The 15747-nt window shown below is 43.7% G+C and overlaps 1 protein-coding gene across 8 annotated transcripts in view; it reads left to right on the top strand.

Annotated features, from left to right (window-relative positions):
- The window catches only part of CPVL (carboxypeptidase vitellogenic like), a 119420-nt gene that overhangs the window by 50061 nt on the left and 53612 nt on the right, over positions 1–15747 (top strand). For all 8 annotated transcript variants that reach the window (XM_075062420.1, XM_075062419.1, XM_075062421.1 and 5 more), the window contains 2 exons: positions 883–959; positions 3277–3343. In XM_075062420.1, coding sequence (XP_074918521.1) covers positions 883–959; positions 3277–3343 — 144 coding nt within the window. The remainder of the gene's footprint in view (positions 1–882; positions 960–3276; positions 3344–15747) is intronic.

Here is a 15747-nt window from a genome sequence, read left to right as displayed (position 1 = left end):
GCCTTGATAATTCTGCTTTCAAGGTCCATTCTTAAACCTTTTTTGTGGTAATCAATTATTTAGACATGTAGAAGAAGAGAGACAGAACTCCATATGACAAATGCTAGTCACATCACTTTGTGTGCGACTGGAAGACTCCTTCATTCTACAGCAGGGGTCCCCAACACAGTGCCCGCAAGCGCCATGGCGCCTGCGGGGGCATCTTAGTGCACGCACGTCCTGGCCCCCAGGAGAGCACCCGCCAAAATGCCGCAGGGGCATTTCGGCAGCGATGCCTCTCGATGACGCTGCTTGCTGTTGACAAGTGATGTCATCGAGAGGCATCGCCCCCGAATTTCAGCGGGGACGCCTCTCAATGACGTCACTTGTCAACAGCAAGCGACGTCATCGAGAGGGGTCACCGCCGAAATTCGGCGGCATTTCGGCGGGTGCTCCACCGCTCCAGTGGTCCTTCGGCTGGCGCCTGCCAGTCAAAAAGGTTGGGGACCACTGTTCTACAGTGTGATGGGATGTAGTATAGACTGTGATTTACAAATTAGTAACAATGTGTACTTAAAAGCAATTTTGTTTTTTATAAAAGTATCAAGGGTATATTCCACTCTTCTCTTACTTGCCAAGACGAAAATTTGGTTTTATTTTGCACCCTTTGGTGAGATCATCACCTCAGAAAACAGAGCAGAGAATGTAGTCTATCTTGAGTGCAAAAATAAAGTTTCTTACCTTTTAAATGCCCTAATAAGTTTTAACCTAATTTACAGTTTTTTAATTGAGAGAAACCATATACTTGACAGAATCTTATTTTGCCACATGGCCAAAAAAAAGTGTTTAGGAGCTAGAAGCAATTTTGTTCTCAAATCCCATGATTTTTTGTTTCATTATCAGGTTGGGACTGGCTTTAGTTTTACTGATGATACGGGATATGCAGTAAACCAAGATGATGTAGGAAGAGATTTATACAGGTAAATTATGCCACCTTACTCCATTTGTTTCTTTGTGTTCATTTCTGTTCGTCTTTATTTCCCAAAAGCTAGCATTGCTGACCTTTCTGGCCTGCTTCTAAAACCATTTTGATTAGCATTTACAGGAAAGAATTGTTTTCTTCCTTTTTATTTCAAGGAATTTTTGCATGACATTAGGCTCATATGTAATGGATACACTTACAGTTCATTCTAGCTCTAGAGAGATTCCCAGTTTGGGCACATACTGGGAATATTGCTGCATTCAGTAACCTCTCTCGGCAGGAACGAACTTTAACTGCACTCATTTATTTGTTTCAGTAACCACTATATTTAACAAAATAAAATTAAAAAACAAGCACTTAAGTAGAAATTAGCAGTGGGGAATGGATGGGGACTCAAAAAGAAGATGACAAATTGCCAGCCTGAGTATGCTTCTGTATGTTGTCCTGGTCCTTGTAATGGCTGGATGTAGGAAATAGGGGCCATAACAAAGTTTCTTGAGCTTTATTTGTTCTTCATGTCTTGCTCCATTCCTTTGCTACCTGCTTCTTTCTATAGCCACTTTTGGTTAAATGTTTCCTTGATATCTGCTCATGCTCTTTAAAGTGGCCTCCCTTCAAATTGCTGGTTTCCAAATGTCAGTGCTGGAACAGGGCTTGACAATCTTAATAATTTATTCAAAATAGGTGGCCTGCCCTTGTTGAGAAGGACCTGTTGCTGAGAAGTGTTTGTTGTTTGTTTTTATAGACTCAAAATTTAATGCTCCCCTTCCAGTGGTCCTTTTGCAGAACAGAATCTTTAGAAGGGCAGAAGGCTACACTGAATACCTTGTATTAGGAATATTTGCTTTACCACAAAATCTGTTGTGGGATGCATGTCTGTCTGTATTCCTAAGCATTAGAATGTGATCCTATTGGGTACTAAGCACTTAAACACCTGCTTTGCTGTTCCAGGCTGAAGTGCTCTGCGGAGTTGGGCCAGAGTGCTCAGCAGCTGGCATGATGGAGCCACAGATCTTTTCCTCTGAAGCACTAAATGTTCAAACAGACTTACCTTTTTGTTTGTGTTACTCCCATAGTAAATATTTTACTTGTTTAACTGGCAGGCATCTTGGCTTTAATATGGAATTCAAGAAGTAATTGCATAAGTTTTAGAACTGCTTTTTGTTGTTAGCTTTTTCTCTAGGACTTTGTTACAAATTCCAGCTGACCTTCTATGTGGCTATTTACTGCAGGCATGAGACCCATCTCCTTTTGCATGACATGTATAAAGAGAAGCTAATTCAAAGCGTCCATTGTTTATAGCTGTTTTTTAGTTCTTTTAGCTTCAGGCTTTCCAAGCTGAAGAACAGCTAATCAAAGGGTAGTGCAGAAAACTGATTTCAGCTGTCCTTTTATAGGTTTCACATTTTTCATGCATCCCACCCCCTTTCCTGCAATTCAGAGGCGAGGGAAAGGAAGGAAAGTCTAAAATCTTCATCAGAAATTTGGGTCTAGTTACAGGAAATTGAGCAGTAGTGGTCAATTTTTTAGCAGTCTGTGAAACCTCAACCCTCTCATTTTTATTTATTTATTTGTTGTTTGCTGGTGGTTGCCTACTATGTTAGCAACTTGACTAACTCTTAGTAATGGACCCTTATACCTTCAAAGTATTGGGTGCCCAGTTATGATCACAGTGGTGTCTGTAGGTTATTCTGTGGCACTGCTTCAGAGAGAAGCAGCACCCTTCTTAGCCTGAGCATAAGTCAAAGGCAGTTGCAGTTTCCTCTTTCTGCCTTCTTTGAAAGGATAGTTTTGTTTCCTTTGACAGTATGGTTTATAGCTTCACCAGTTGAAACTGTCAAAATGCAATTCCACTGCGACTGAAGTGAGAAAACAAAAGTTAGTTAAATTTTAATGCATGGGTGGACATTATGCATACTTCTCTCAAATGATTCAGGAATTTCTAAATATCATAGTGTTTCAAAAACTTTTACTCTCTAAGGGTCAATTTAAAAATGCTATGACCTGTGATCTCTAAATCTGCTGCATTTTCAAGAAAATCTGTGAATATTGGGGCAGAAGATTACTGAGTCCAGAACTATATATTTGACATGCTCATTAAAGGAAGAGTAGGTTTAAAAACAAAAAAAAACCCATAGACCCCAGTGATACGAGTTTTCTAATGGAGAGAGGATTAATCCTAACAGACATGTCCTATAAAACTCCATATGGGATTCTGCTGTGTATCTGGAGTAAATTTACTTTAAAATATGTTACTAATTGGGGTGAGATTAATTTCCATGTAATCCTGATTTATACTTATATTTCTATTTCAGTGCACTCATCCAGTTTTTCCAGCTATTTCCAGACTATCAGAAAAATGACTTCTATATTACAGGAGAAGTGAGTTCAGATAACTTTTATTTTACTTTCAAGAAAACTGTCTTACTTTATAATTAATCGTGAGCATAAAGAATAAATCTTCATTGCCTTACTCTGACAGCAGAGTACTAAGAGGCCAGTGAGCAGAATGATGCAGAAAAGAAACAAAAACATTGACTGTTCTCAGGAGAGGAGTGAAGTGGAGCAATCACTCTTTCTCATGTAAAACTTGTAGTCTTTCTTAGCAGACTATAAGCTATTTGAAATATACTGTAATTCTTTAGGAATACCAGTATCTGTTTCTTAACTTTTATACTGGCATATTTTACTCTTAAATGTACACTCTTCACTTTCTGTCCTTACTGCTTCAGGATGATCAACTAGTAACTTTAAAAAGATGTATATCTCTCCTTTACGTATATCCAGGAAACAGTAGTCACGTATATCCTTTTCTTAATTTTATATATCCCTTTCCAGACACTGTTCCGAAAAGCAGTCTGTTAATGTGATCTTTTTCTTGGAAGTAAATTGAAACAGGTCATCAGGCAATTTCCCCAAACATACTGCAGATGACTTTTGGATGGAAAAGCTTTGGTTTATTTTTTCCATACACACTGGATTTATACTAGTAAGATTAGGGTCCTGCAAGGATCTGATCTTTCTGACTGCAGCGCTTTCCTAGGACATACTTTTATGTTAACTCAGTGAAAAATTAATGGCAAACTTTTGCAATACCTTCAGTTTGGTTACAGTAGTTTCCCATTTTTGCAGCAGGAACTTTTAATTGCTCCATTGAGACAAGTTTCAGTCTTGAATGGGAGCATCTAGTGAACTTTATTTTCAGATGATGCTTTTTGACAATCTAAAGTACAATTTTAAAATGCAGAAAAAACAACTTTGAAAATGACATGGGGGGGGTCCATGTTTAATTTCCCTAAAGGACTTTGTAATAGACTTACTCAGATCACAAATAAAAATATGGCTTCCATAACTTTCAGCCCTGCATACTCCACAAGGGAGCTAAAAGCCCTGCTTGCTTTCTTTGGTTTGTGCATAACCAACAAAAACAGTAATTGGTATGTAGCTAACAATTCAGATGCATTAGCCAGGAACCTTGAGCATGAGCTCACTCTCCCCTCCATGTCTGGGCTGTGCAGTGCCCAATAGAAGCAAACAGTAAAAACTTAGCTAATCAGAGAGGTGTGTAGAATGCAGTCCTACCCTGTGTCCCTATGCACTTCAATCTGGCACCATTATGTGCCGGCTGAGTTGTCCAAAGTGCAGTCAGAGGACCAAATATGGCGCCTGGCTTTCTTTGTCCTGTAACTTCAAAATCAGGCAGAACTGATCAACTGCAAGTTTTGTTGCTGTGGAACTCAAACAAGCATTTCTATCAGTCTGTTAACGAAGATGTAAGTACAAACCAATATTGTGTTTTATTTGATGACACTTGATGAGTTGCCAATGCAGCACTCGCTGTGTCAAAGTTTATTTGCCCTTAAGGTTTGTTTAACATAGCTCATTTATTATTACTAATTTTTATAACAGCCTAAAACTTAAGAAATAAGTCAAGAGAATAAAATATGTCTATGGCTAGTTCAGCTTCTAAGAAAGAGTGTGTGTGTGTAGAACATTTTTTTTTTCTTTGGAGTTAACTATTTTTATCTATTAAACTAAAAAGTTTGTAGGATTTTTTTTTCAAAAACCTTTGTACATTTGATATGACCCATGAAGATACATGTACCAGAACTTTAATTAGTGCATGCCTCTAAGTTATATGACTAGGAATGAATAAATGTGTCTGTCTTCCTAGTCTTTTCCTCCACGCCGACTTTTCGAGAGCATCAGCTGGCTTTAATGTCACTAAAGAGAGAAGTGTCTGATAACACAGGGCTCAAAAACAAAACCTACTTAAAAAGAGTTCATTCTGCATTAATTAATCTGCAGAAATCATTATTTTTAAATGTGCTTGTGAATCACTTCCTCTCCATGGTGAAGATTCTCAGAAGCACTGTACAGTGTAGTTGAAAATGTGAAATACATGAAAGCCTGCTGCATATCAAAAAATCACCTGCATACAATTCAACATGACTGAAATTGGAGGGCAATGGTTTGCGCTAAGAAAAAGGGCAGGGGTGCTTGGGGCTGTGACATGCAGCTGGAAAGGGTCTAAATTCTTTATATATTTCTACTTGTAAAAACGAAAAGATTGCATATGTCCTGCCCCAAGGCTCAAACGCAAATAAAGCAGGAGTCTCTTAGCCAAAATAGAGAGAAAAGCATAAGAAAGGCAAAAGCCTAGCTCATCTTATCCCAGTTGCAGAATGGAAGAGAACTACTATCACCCTTTCCTCCTTACTTTAGTGAGTTTAGCTCCAGCTGTTTCCCAACAGAGTCTTCTCAATTCTTGCTGCCAGAATCCAGGCCCAACTCTTTAGCACTTCTTTGTGTGGTATGTTGATAGGAACACAAACTGGCTTAGCCTCCTTACTCTGCAAATCCCTACGCTCATAGCAAGCACCTGGTCTTTTCTCTGGATGGGAATTAGATACCCCCATGATGGGCCATGTGAGGTCAAGTTAATAAATACCTTAGGAAACATTGAGTTGTCACTTAAAAGTAGGAAGAGTATAAACTACTAGTAACGTGGGACTCTCCCAGGCTGGAATTCCTATAGCCCTCCACTGTTAGGTTCTCAGGCAGAGAGATCTGGTGTGACAGAAGGATGGTATATGAGGCGATGAGGACATGGACACTGAATTCTCCCTAACCGCGGGCCCCTGCATTTTGGAGCTACTGCTGGTAATGGGGCAGGTTCTACCCATTGAACGCCAATTTTGGGCGTGGGAAACAAGCACAGACTGGTGGGACTGCATAGTTTTGCCGGTGTGGGACGATTCCCAGTGGCTGCAAAACTTTGCATGCGTAAGAGCACTTTCTTTGAACTTTGTGACTTGCTTTCCCCTGCCATGAAACGCCATAATACTAAGATGAGAGCAGCCCTCACAGTGGAGAAGCGAGTGGCAATAGCCCTCTGGAAGCTTGCAACGCCAGACAGCTACCGGTCAGTCGGGAATCAATTTGGAGAGGGCAAATCTACTGTGGGGTGCTGTGATGCAAGTAGCCAAAGCAATCGTTAAGCTGCTGCTGCGAAAGGTTGTGACTCTTGGAAATGTGCAGTGATAGTGGATGGCTTTGCTGCAATGGGTTTTCCGAACTGTGGTGGGGCCATAGATGGAACCCATATCCCTATCTTGGCCCCAGAGCGCCAGGGCACCCAGTACGTAAACCGCAAGGGGTACTTTTCATGGTGCTGCAAGCACTGGTGGATCACAAGGACGTTTCACCAAAATCCAACGTGGGATGGCCGGGAAGGGTTCATGACGGCTCGCGTCTTCCAAAGCACACTCTGTTTAAACGGCTGCAGCAAAGGAATTATTTCCCAGACCAGAAAATAACCGTTGGGGATTGTTGAAATGCCTGTCGTATCCTGGGTGACCCAGCCTATCCCTTGATGCCATGGCTCATGAAGCCATACGCAGGCAGCCTGGACAGTAGTCAGGAGCTGTTCAACTACAGGCTGAGCAAGTGCGGATGGTGGTAGAATGTGCATTGGCCGTTTAAAAGGCGCTGGCGAACATTACTTACTCGCTCAGACCTCAGCCAACCAATGTCCCGTTTGTTATTGCTGCGCTGTGTGCGCCACAATCTCTGTAGAGTAAGGGGGAGACATTTTTGGCGGGTGGGAGGCTGAGGCAAATCACCTGGCCGCTGCCTACGAGCAGCCAGAGACCAGGGCGATTAGAAGAGCACACCAGGGAGGCGGTGCAGCAGAGAAGCCTGAAAACGAGTTTCAGCACGGGCCAGGGTACGGTGTGACTGCTGTGTTTGCTTCCCTTGATGAACCCTCCCCCCTTGATTGACTCATTCCCTGTAAGCAACCCACCTTCCCTTTACTTACAGCTTGCTGAAGAAATAAAGTCAATATCATTAAAATCATGTATCTTTCTTAAAAGTCATTCCCTGTAAGCAACACCACCCTCCCCTTGGATGTATTCTTATTAAAAAGTAATATAAAAAAAGAGGCGAGAATTATCAAGGTATCCCTGCCTGCTGGCTTTGGGAGAAGGATAGGAGGGAAGGAAAAAGGCCATAAGCTCATTTCAACGTAATGACAGCCTTTTGCTTGGACTGTCCAGGGGGGTGAGTGGGCGGTGCAGAAAGCCTTCCCCCACGCCTCTACACATCTGGGTGAGGGAGATATGGAATGTGGGAGCTTTGAGGGTGGTTAAACATGGGCTGCAGCAGCATCTGTAAGCCCGCTGCTCTTCCTGAGATCCACCCATGGCGTTGGAGGATATCAGTTTGAGCACGCAGCAGCTACAGCGTAGCATCCCGCCACCGCTGATCTTCCTGCCTACACCTCTCATCCGAGCGTCTCTCCTACTCCCGTTCACTGCATCTCCTGTACTGTGCTAGCACGTCCTTCCACTCATTCTGATGAGCTCTGTCATTGCGTGTTACTTCCATGATTCTGAGAAACATTACTCATGCTCTCTTCCTCCTCCGCCTTATCTGAGCTAGCCCTTCGGATGCGTAGGGAGGCCGGACAACTGTGCAGCTGCATGGGGGAGGGAAACAGGGAGAGAAGTATGTAAAGATACATTTACAGAACAATGCTTACTCTTTCACAGTGAAAACACTATCCACCTTACATAGCACATGTGATTTCACTACAAGGTCGCATTTGCATCGTTTAATATTGAGTGCCGTGGCTCTGGTGTTGCAGATCTCACAGATCGCAGGTCCAGGCATCCAAATTAAGCTTCCATGCGGCCATGGTAAGGCTTTCTGTTGACTTCTTCAGCGTTCATATACCAGTGATCTATGATGCCTTGGCTGTTAAGAGGAACCAGCAAACCCAAACCCCCCTCTTTCCCTCCTCCCCACCTCATGGCTGCTATCATGTAAGATCACTATAATGATCGTGGCTGGTACGGGAAGATTCGCTCACCAACGCTGAGAAACTCAGCCGCTATCATTCCTCCCCTCCCCCGCTTTGCTCAGCAGGAAGGGATTAAGCGGCTGCCCAGAGGAAAATCGCCATGTCTGCCCCCTAATTAAAATCCTCAATTTCAACCAGGTTAAATGAATGATAAACTCTCCTGAGAATACCACCACGGGACAGAACGTATGTTCTGGAATGCAGCGGTCACCTGGGCCATACCCGGCTGTGCTTTGTGAAGCTATGATCCGAATTACTTGCTATATGGCATGGTGGAAAAGTGTCATACAATGGGCGGACCAAATAGGCTGCCTTGCCAGAAATCTTCTGCAAAGCTTTTTGAGTACCTCCAAGAGCGATTCAAGAATTTATTTGGAGGATTTTCGCTCCATCCCCAGACAACGTTACGATCTTTTCCTGTAACTGTACTGGCTGCGAATGCATCACAGCCCTGATGCCAAATTCAATCATTAAAAAAACGCTTGTTTAAACCATGTTTATATACAAAAGGTACACTCACCAGAGGTCGCTTCCATGGTTCACTGTCTGGGCTTGGGCTTGGGAAGGGCTGGGACGGTAATTCTGGGTCACAAAAGCTCCTGCTGTTGGGGCTAACGGAGCTGTGTGTTCTCAGCAAGCTCTTCTCCTCTCCCTCTTCCTCCTCATCTTCCCCTCTGCAGAATCCTCAGCCACGGGGTTGATATTACACCCCGACCTCTGAATCCACGCTAGGGGTGGGTACTGGTTGCACAGCCCCCTAAAATTGACTGCAGCTCAGCATAGAAGTGGCATGTTTTCGGCCCTACCCAGACCTGCCGTTTGCTTCTTGTTTTCTGGTATGCCTGTCTGAGCTCCTAACTTTTACTCTGCATGCACTGAGTCCTGCTGTGGCCTTCCCGTCATAGACTTTGAAATTCTTTCAAATATTTTTTTCATTCGTCTTTTCGAACGAGTTCTGTTAGCACTGAATCTTTCCCCATATAGCGATCAGATCCAGTACCTCTTTGCAGTCCAGGGCTGGTGCTTCTTTTTCGATCTCAGGAGACTGCATTGTTACCTGTGCTGATGAGCTCTGCGTGGTCACCTGTGCTGATCAGAACTCCATGCTGGCCAAACAGGAAATTGAATTCAAAAGTTTGCGGGCTTTTCCTGTTTACCTGGCCAGTGCCTCAGAGTTCTGATTGCTGTCCAGAGCGGTCAGTGGTGCACTGTGGGATACCTCCCGGAGGCCAATAACGTCAATTTCGTTCACATTAACACTATTCCGAAGTAGCAATATCGATTTAGCGCTGCTCCTCTCGTCGGAGGAGGTACAGAAATCGATTTAAAGCCCTTTAATCGATATAAAGGGCGTTGTAGTGTGGACGGGTACAGCGTTCAATCGATTTAACTCTCTTTAAATCGATTTAAACGCATAGTGTAGACCAGGCCTGAGTGTAGATACTAATCAGGATGAGGGGCTGTAGACGGTTTCGGTTGGGGGTCGCCCCTCTCTGGGGAGGCTGAGAGCCAGGCCGCCTCGCTTCTGAGGTCCGGGGAGTCAGCCTGGTGGGGCAGGAAACTGTCAAGGACTCAGCTCCTCAGGCAGGGGCTGAGCAAATAGTTCTGGAACTAGCCCAGGCCCTGGGTCAGGGCAGGGCAGCAAACAGTCTGGAGCTCAGGCCCTCAGGCAGAGGCTGAGCAAATAGTGCAAGAACAAAACCCAGGCTCCTGATCCTGAGTGTTGGGGGCAATGGGGGTCGCAGGCCCACCCACTCCACTGCATCCCAGCCCAGGGCCCTAGCACTGGCAAGCGGCCTGCTGCTGTGCCAGTGAGGATCCTGGCCGCAACACACTGACATTGGCTCTGGGCGTGCCACAGCCAGACTAGAGTCAGCTGCCTGTGGGCTACTTCCTACCTCCCCCTCCCCAGTACTTGCATCTGGTCGGTGTCCTCCATGGGATCCAGCACCATGGGCTCCTCAGGGTACTTAGCGAGCGGTAAGCTTGGCAGCTCCTCTGGGTCGCTTCTCACAGGGAGGCTTACCAGCTTCTCCGGGGTCTGGTGGGTATCAGGCCTTTACTGGTATGGCCAGTCCTTGGGTCGGTCACAGGCTACAGGAGTCTCCCCGGCAGGAGCTAGGCCACCAGTGTCTGGCTTCTCCAGCAGCCAGGCAGCTTCTGAGCCCTGGGGTTGGACTTTTATACTTCCTGTCCTGCGCTTTGATCTCTGTGGGGCGGGCGCAGGCTCCAGTGGCTCCGCCCACTTTGGCATCCGGAGGGGCTCATCCCTCTCTGGGGCGGCTGGGAGCCAGGCTACCTCACTACAGGAGCAAAGAGATGGTCTCGAATGTCTGATATCCTAAAAAATTCATGTGCATGGTTCTTCATAATGTCTGTGACTGAAGGCAGGTAAAATCTCTTGGCTTGGTTGTAGATATTTTGTGCAAGGACCATATGTAGTCTTACAGATGATTGAGATTCCAAGTGCAGCCTCATCATCTTCTGTCCAAGCTGCTTATGCTTCTGGCGATCACAATTAAACCTCAGAGGCCTATTGGCACAAGACATTTCCAAAATACAGAAAGAAGTGGAGCATAGATCCCCCTCTTGCAGGTAACCATCCATGAACCAACTGGCACTCTGGCTGGGAAGGGAGATCAGATATGCCTCTCTATCTGGTGACCTTTTCTGAGCTTGTAACGCCTATTATTTTTCTATTGCTCTTTCTTCTGGTACAGACACTGTTGGGCATTGCAGATGTCATATTTAAATAAAATCACTAGTCCTAATGATGATGTACCAAGATAGTGTTGTGGTATCGTGATTTGAGATCATCTGCTAGATATTTTCATTTTCTTTGCTTGGACAGAACCAGCACTCCATGCCATTTCAGCACCTCCCTGGTAAATTAGGTCTGCATAGGGAATTCTGTAGGCTGAGTCTTCTGCTCCTCTTCCTTTGCTGACTAAGGAGGCTCTGTGTGGGCTACATTTGATGGTAGTTTTACATTGTGTTCAAATATGGCTCTAGGTATCTGAACTTGGGTGGCTAAAGATAAAAATTTTGACTCTGATCCCTAACAGTGGCTATTTCCTTCAGCAAGAAATCTGGTTACACACTTAATGGCTCTTGACTGGCTTTTGTGAAATGAGTAAGTGACTGAAGTCCAGTTCCTCTTACTCTGACATTGCAAAATAAACTACCGTATTTTGCATTCCTGTTGACCACCTTGATCCATGTTCCAAAAGCTGTGTACATCTAATACAAGCAATCGTCTATTACCTTTGATGTTCCAAGGTGAGGAATGAGAGATTCAGTACCACCGCTGCCTACATTATATATGTAGACTGTCTTCAGTGCTGTTACTCTGGCACCTTTATCAACAAGCACTCAGTGAACTTTAATACTGTACTGTTCCTCAGTTCCTTCTGATTGGCCTTGGCTTTGATTCTCTGTAATCATAAAGCTTGAGGCATCGTGTAAGGAGAATAGTGTTTCAAACTACTTACAGACTCTGAATAATTTCTAAAAGCTGTTTAAGTCTTTATTCAGCCACTTAAGGACTTGACTTTTTAATTAAATAGAATCAGAAAGCTGTCTGTACACATGAGCCTATGACAGTTTGCTGTGTTGTCTTAAATTTGGTTGTGCTTGCCAAGTTTTGTTAACTATTGCTAGGATCTGATTTTAAAATTCTGTACTGAAGTCCACTTTAAATTCAAAAGGACAAAATTCTGTTTTTCTTGTTAATTATTTTCTCTGTGCATTAGACATGAAATAGGTAAAACAAAGAGGCAAAGTGTGTGGTGGGACATAAAAAGAAGTGTCATCTCTGGATCAGATTTTCAAAATGAGATAGTCTGAGGTATCAAATTCTTGTATGAGCAGTTTTTCATGCTTACATTTTTGCACATGCAAATTGAGTATCTGGATGCCGAAAACTTCACGGAAGTGCAACTTACATGAATACTTCAGTTTTTGCTCATATAATTTTGAAGTTATAGCCTTTTTGAAAATGGTACTAAATGAATGGTGGAGTTACTAGACTACTTTATAGTCATTGGGATTATAGAAAAAAGCTAAGTGCTGATCTCTGGAGACACCAATTTTGCTTGGAACAATCATGCCTTAGGATAAGTTAGTTGCTGGTTGCTGTAATATTTTTTGGCATTTAAGGGAAACTTGCAATTTTATTTTTAAAATATAATACATGAATCTGCTTGTAAAAAATTGCCAATGCCTTCTAAAATTCCCATATTCTCATAGACTTTAAGGTCAGAAGGGACCATCGTGATCATATAGTTTGACCTCCTGTGCATTGCAGGGCACAGAACCTTTACAGTTTATTTTCACTAAAAGTGCTGGCGTTGCCCTTTTTACAGTAACTTCATAAGAGAAAATAAACATATCACGCTTCAATTAGTCTTGCTTAAAAAAAAAAGTAAAAGAAAGGCATGGGCTTAAGAGGTATAGGACTAATGGGATAAAAGTTAAAAAGGGTCATGGGAAGCTATTTTCATTAGTGGGGGGAAAGGAATACAGAAAACCAAACTTAGTCTTGTGCTATGACAGTGTTTCTCAAACTGGGGTCTCCGCTTGTGTAGGGAAAGCCCTTGGTGGGCTGAGCCGGTTTGTTTACCTGCCTCGTCTGCAGGTCCGGCCGATCATGGCTTCCACTGGTTCGCTGCTGTGGGCCAATGGAGGCTGCTGGAAGCAGCGCGGGCCTACACACATACTGGCTGCCACTTCTAGCAGCTCCCATTGGCCTGCAGCGGCAAACCACGGCCAGTGGGAGCCGCAGTCGGCCAGACCTGCAGATGGGGCAGGTAAACAAACCGGCCCGGCCTGCCAGGGGCTTTCCCTGCACAAGCGGCAACCCCAGTTTGAGAAACATTGCGCTATAACAAATCAGCCTTCAAATGAACCGCAGTCAGATGGGAAGGAGCTCTCTGCTGGTTCCTTTTCTTGTCTGTTTAGGCATGCACAGAGCAGAGAGTGCTTTTAGGGCTTTTGCAAGCCATGTGCTTGTGAACATGCAGTCATTCACACACACGCCACATTGAAAAGGGGATATTTCAAACAAATCTGTTGGCAACATAAGTTTAGAGAGATTCTCTATGGGGAAAACACTTAAACAATATTTTCTTGTTTGTTTAGATCGCATGCTCTTCAGGGGAGAGACTGTATGTAAATGAGATAGTGGTCTTGATCTCAGTTGTGCCCTGTAAATGCTGCTGTAATACAGTAGTAAATAATATGTGGGGGCCTAAACCAGACAGTACACTGGCTTGTTTGTTTGTTTGTTTACTCTTCTCTGAACTGTATTTTTTTCCCAAGGTTCTTTTTAGGGGCACAAATCTGTTTACATATACAAGTGTGTTCGCAGGATATGTGGTCTATCACAATGGTTATCAGCCAGGGGTCCTGGGCCCCCTGGGGGGCCATGAGCAGGTTTCGGGGGGGGCCCAAGCAGGGCCAGCGTTAGACTCGCTGGGGCCCAGGGCAGAAATCCAAAGCCCCAGTGCGTGGGGTTGAAACCCCTGAAGCTGCAGCTGAAGCCTGACAATGGGGCTCCAGGCAATTGCCCAGCTTGCTACCCTCTAACACCGGCCCTGGGTTTTTATATATAGAAAAACAGTTGTTGTAGCATGTTGGGGGAGGGAGGGGTATCAGAAAGAAAAAAGTTGAGAACCCTTGGTATATAGACAGGGCTGGCTCTAGGGTTTTTGCCACCCCAAGCAGGGGTGGGGGGAAAAAAAAAAGCTGCAATCGTGATCTGCAGCTCTACTGCTGCCGCTTCAGTCATCAGTGGCAATTCGGCAGCAGGTCCTTCGCTCCAAGAGGGAGTGAGGGACCCGCTGCTGAAGACCTGGACATGCCTCCCCTCACCGTTGGTCGCCCCAAGCAGCTGCTTGCTGGGCTGGTGCCTGGAACTGCCCTGTATATAGATTATAGCTCTGGGAACCATTCACTATTTAGCCAGCAGGAGGAGCATAGTCCATCTGGCTCCTCAATAAACAAGCACAATGTATTTTAATAGTCCTTCTAGAAGAAGCAATGTGGTAGCTATTATGTCTGCTTCATTTAACTTTTAATTGAAGAATTTGAGTGACATTTCATGCCAAATAGTCTGGGCCCAAACTTTGTTGACAAAGCGGCTTTTCAGATTATAAAGCTGTAAAGTTATACATTTCTCTGTCTAACGTTTCTCTATTTTTAATTACATCTCTCTCTCCCTGCTTTCCCCCCCACCCCTGCATTTTCCTCACTGTCTATTTGGTCTTAAAGGTCGGAGGTGAAATCCTGGCTTGTCTGAAGTCAATGGCAAAACTCCCATTTAGTTGAATAGAGCCAGATTTCACCCTTGGCCTACATATAAAGTTGAACCTCTTTTACTACAAGTATAATATTTAAGTCAATTTAGTTAAGCTTGCTGTTGTTATGGGGGCAAATTAAAGTGATGTAACCAGATTTAAGCAGATTTGTGTCCATGCAAGAATTTGCATTGGTGGAATTCAAGTTATGGCCCACGGGCTGCCTTTTTTTTTTAAGAATTCCATTATGTAGGTAGGTAATATTTAGAGACAGCTCTTTTGTCTAGTAAAATATAAATAGACAGCATGGTAACGAACTATATCTAAGAACCATGGCAGAGTAAATCCTCTAGCAATAGTAACTGCTAATTCATGTGTAATTCTGCTCAGAGGACATAGTTTTCATTATAGTTTTGTTCTCTGCAAATACTTTGTCTCTGAAGGGGCAGATTCCAGCTTGACTTCTTAGCTGGGAAAGCCATTTCTTTGCTAATAACAATTGGCAGGGGCATAATAAATCTGCAGAAATTTATGTTAAAAAAAAAAAATTACAGGATAGTGTGGGTGAGACTGTGCCTGACGCTATCCTCAGGAAGGCTAGTTTTATTATCCTTTGCGCTTCAGAATGGTCTGTTTTCCAGTTTTCATGGGAATAGGTGAATAAATACAGCCTAAGACACCAAGGGCACTTAAGTGTTTTTCATGAAGTAAAACATGCAGTCTCTCTCTGTGGAAAAACGAAGATATTGTCAGTCCGCTTGCCTACCCTGTTACTTACTGTGTGCTGCCAGTTTCATTGGGTTAGCATAAATTAGATTTCAGTCTTGCTGGATCAGAGACCTTGTCTCATTTGCCTGCAGAGCATTGTACACCCTTCTGGCACTGTACAAATAGGTTACCGCTGTAACTTATAGTGGTACAAAATAGTCCATATTTTATAATCTACCTGAAACTGCGCTATAGGAACTTGTAGGTTTAGGTTTATATCAATAAGTAAACTTCCGACTAATGCATTCCTAGATTTGAGAGACATTCTGTCTCTTCCTTCCTCTGAAGGTAGGACAGAATTTAAATTTTTGCTTGTACTTCATGGGCTCTTCTGTTCTTCTTCCCTAGCATTATGA

The sequence above is a fragment of the Chelonoidis abingdonii genome, chromosome 2, assembly GCF_003597395.2.
Source record: "Chelonoidis abingdonii isolate Lonesome George chromosome 2, CheloAbing_2.0, whole genome shotgun sequence".
Taxonomy (NCBI): domain Eukaryota; kingdom Metazoa; phylum Chordata; order Testudines; family Testudinidae; genus Chelonoidis; species Chelonoidis abingdonii.
Note: the sequence above shows the minus strand (reverse complement) of the source record. Positions and strands in the feature narration are given on the sequence as shown.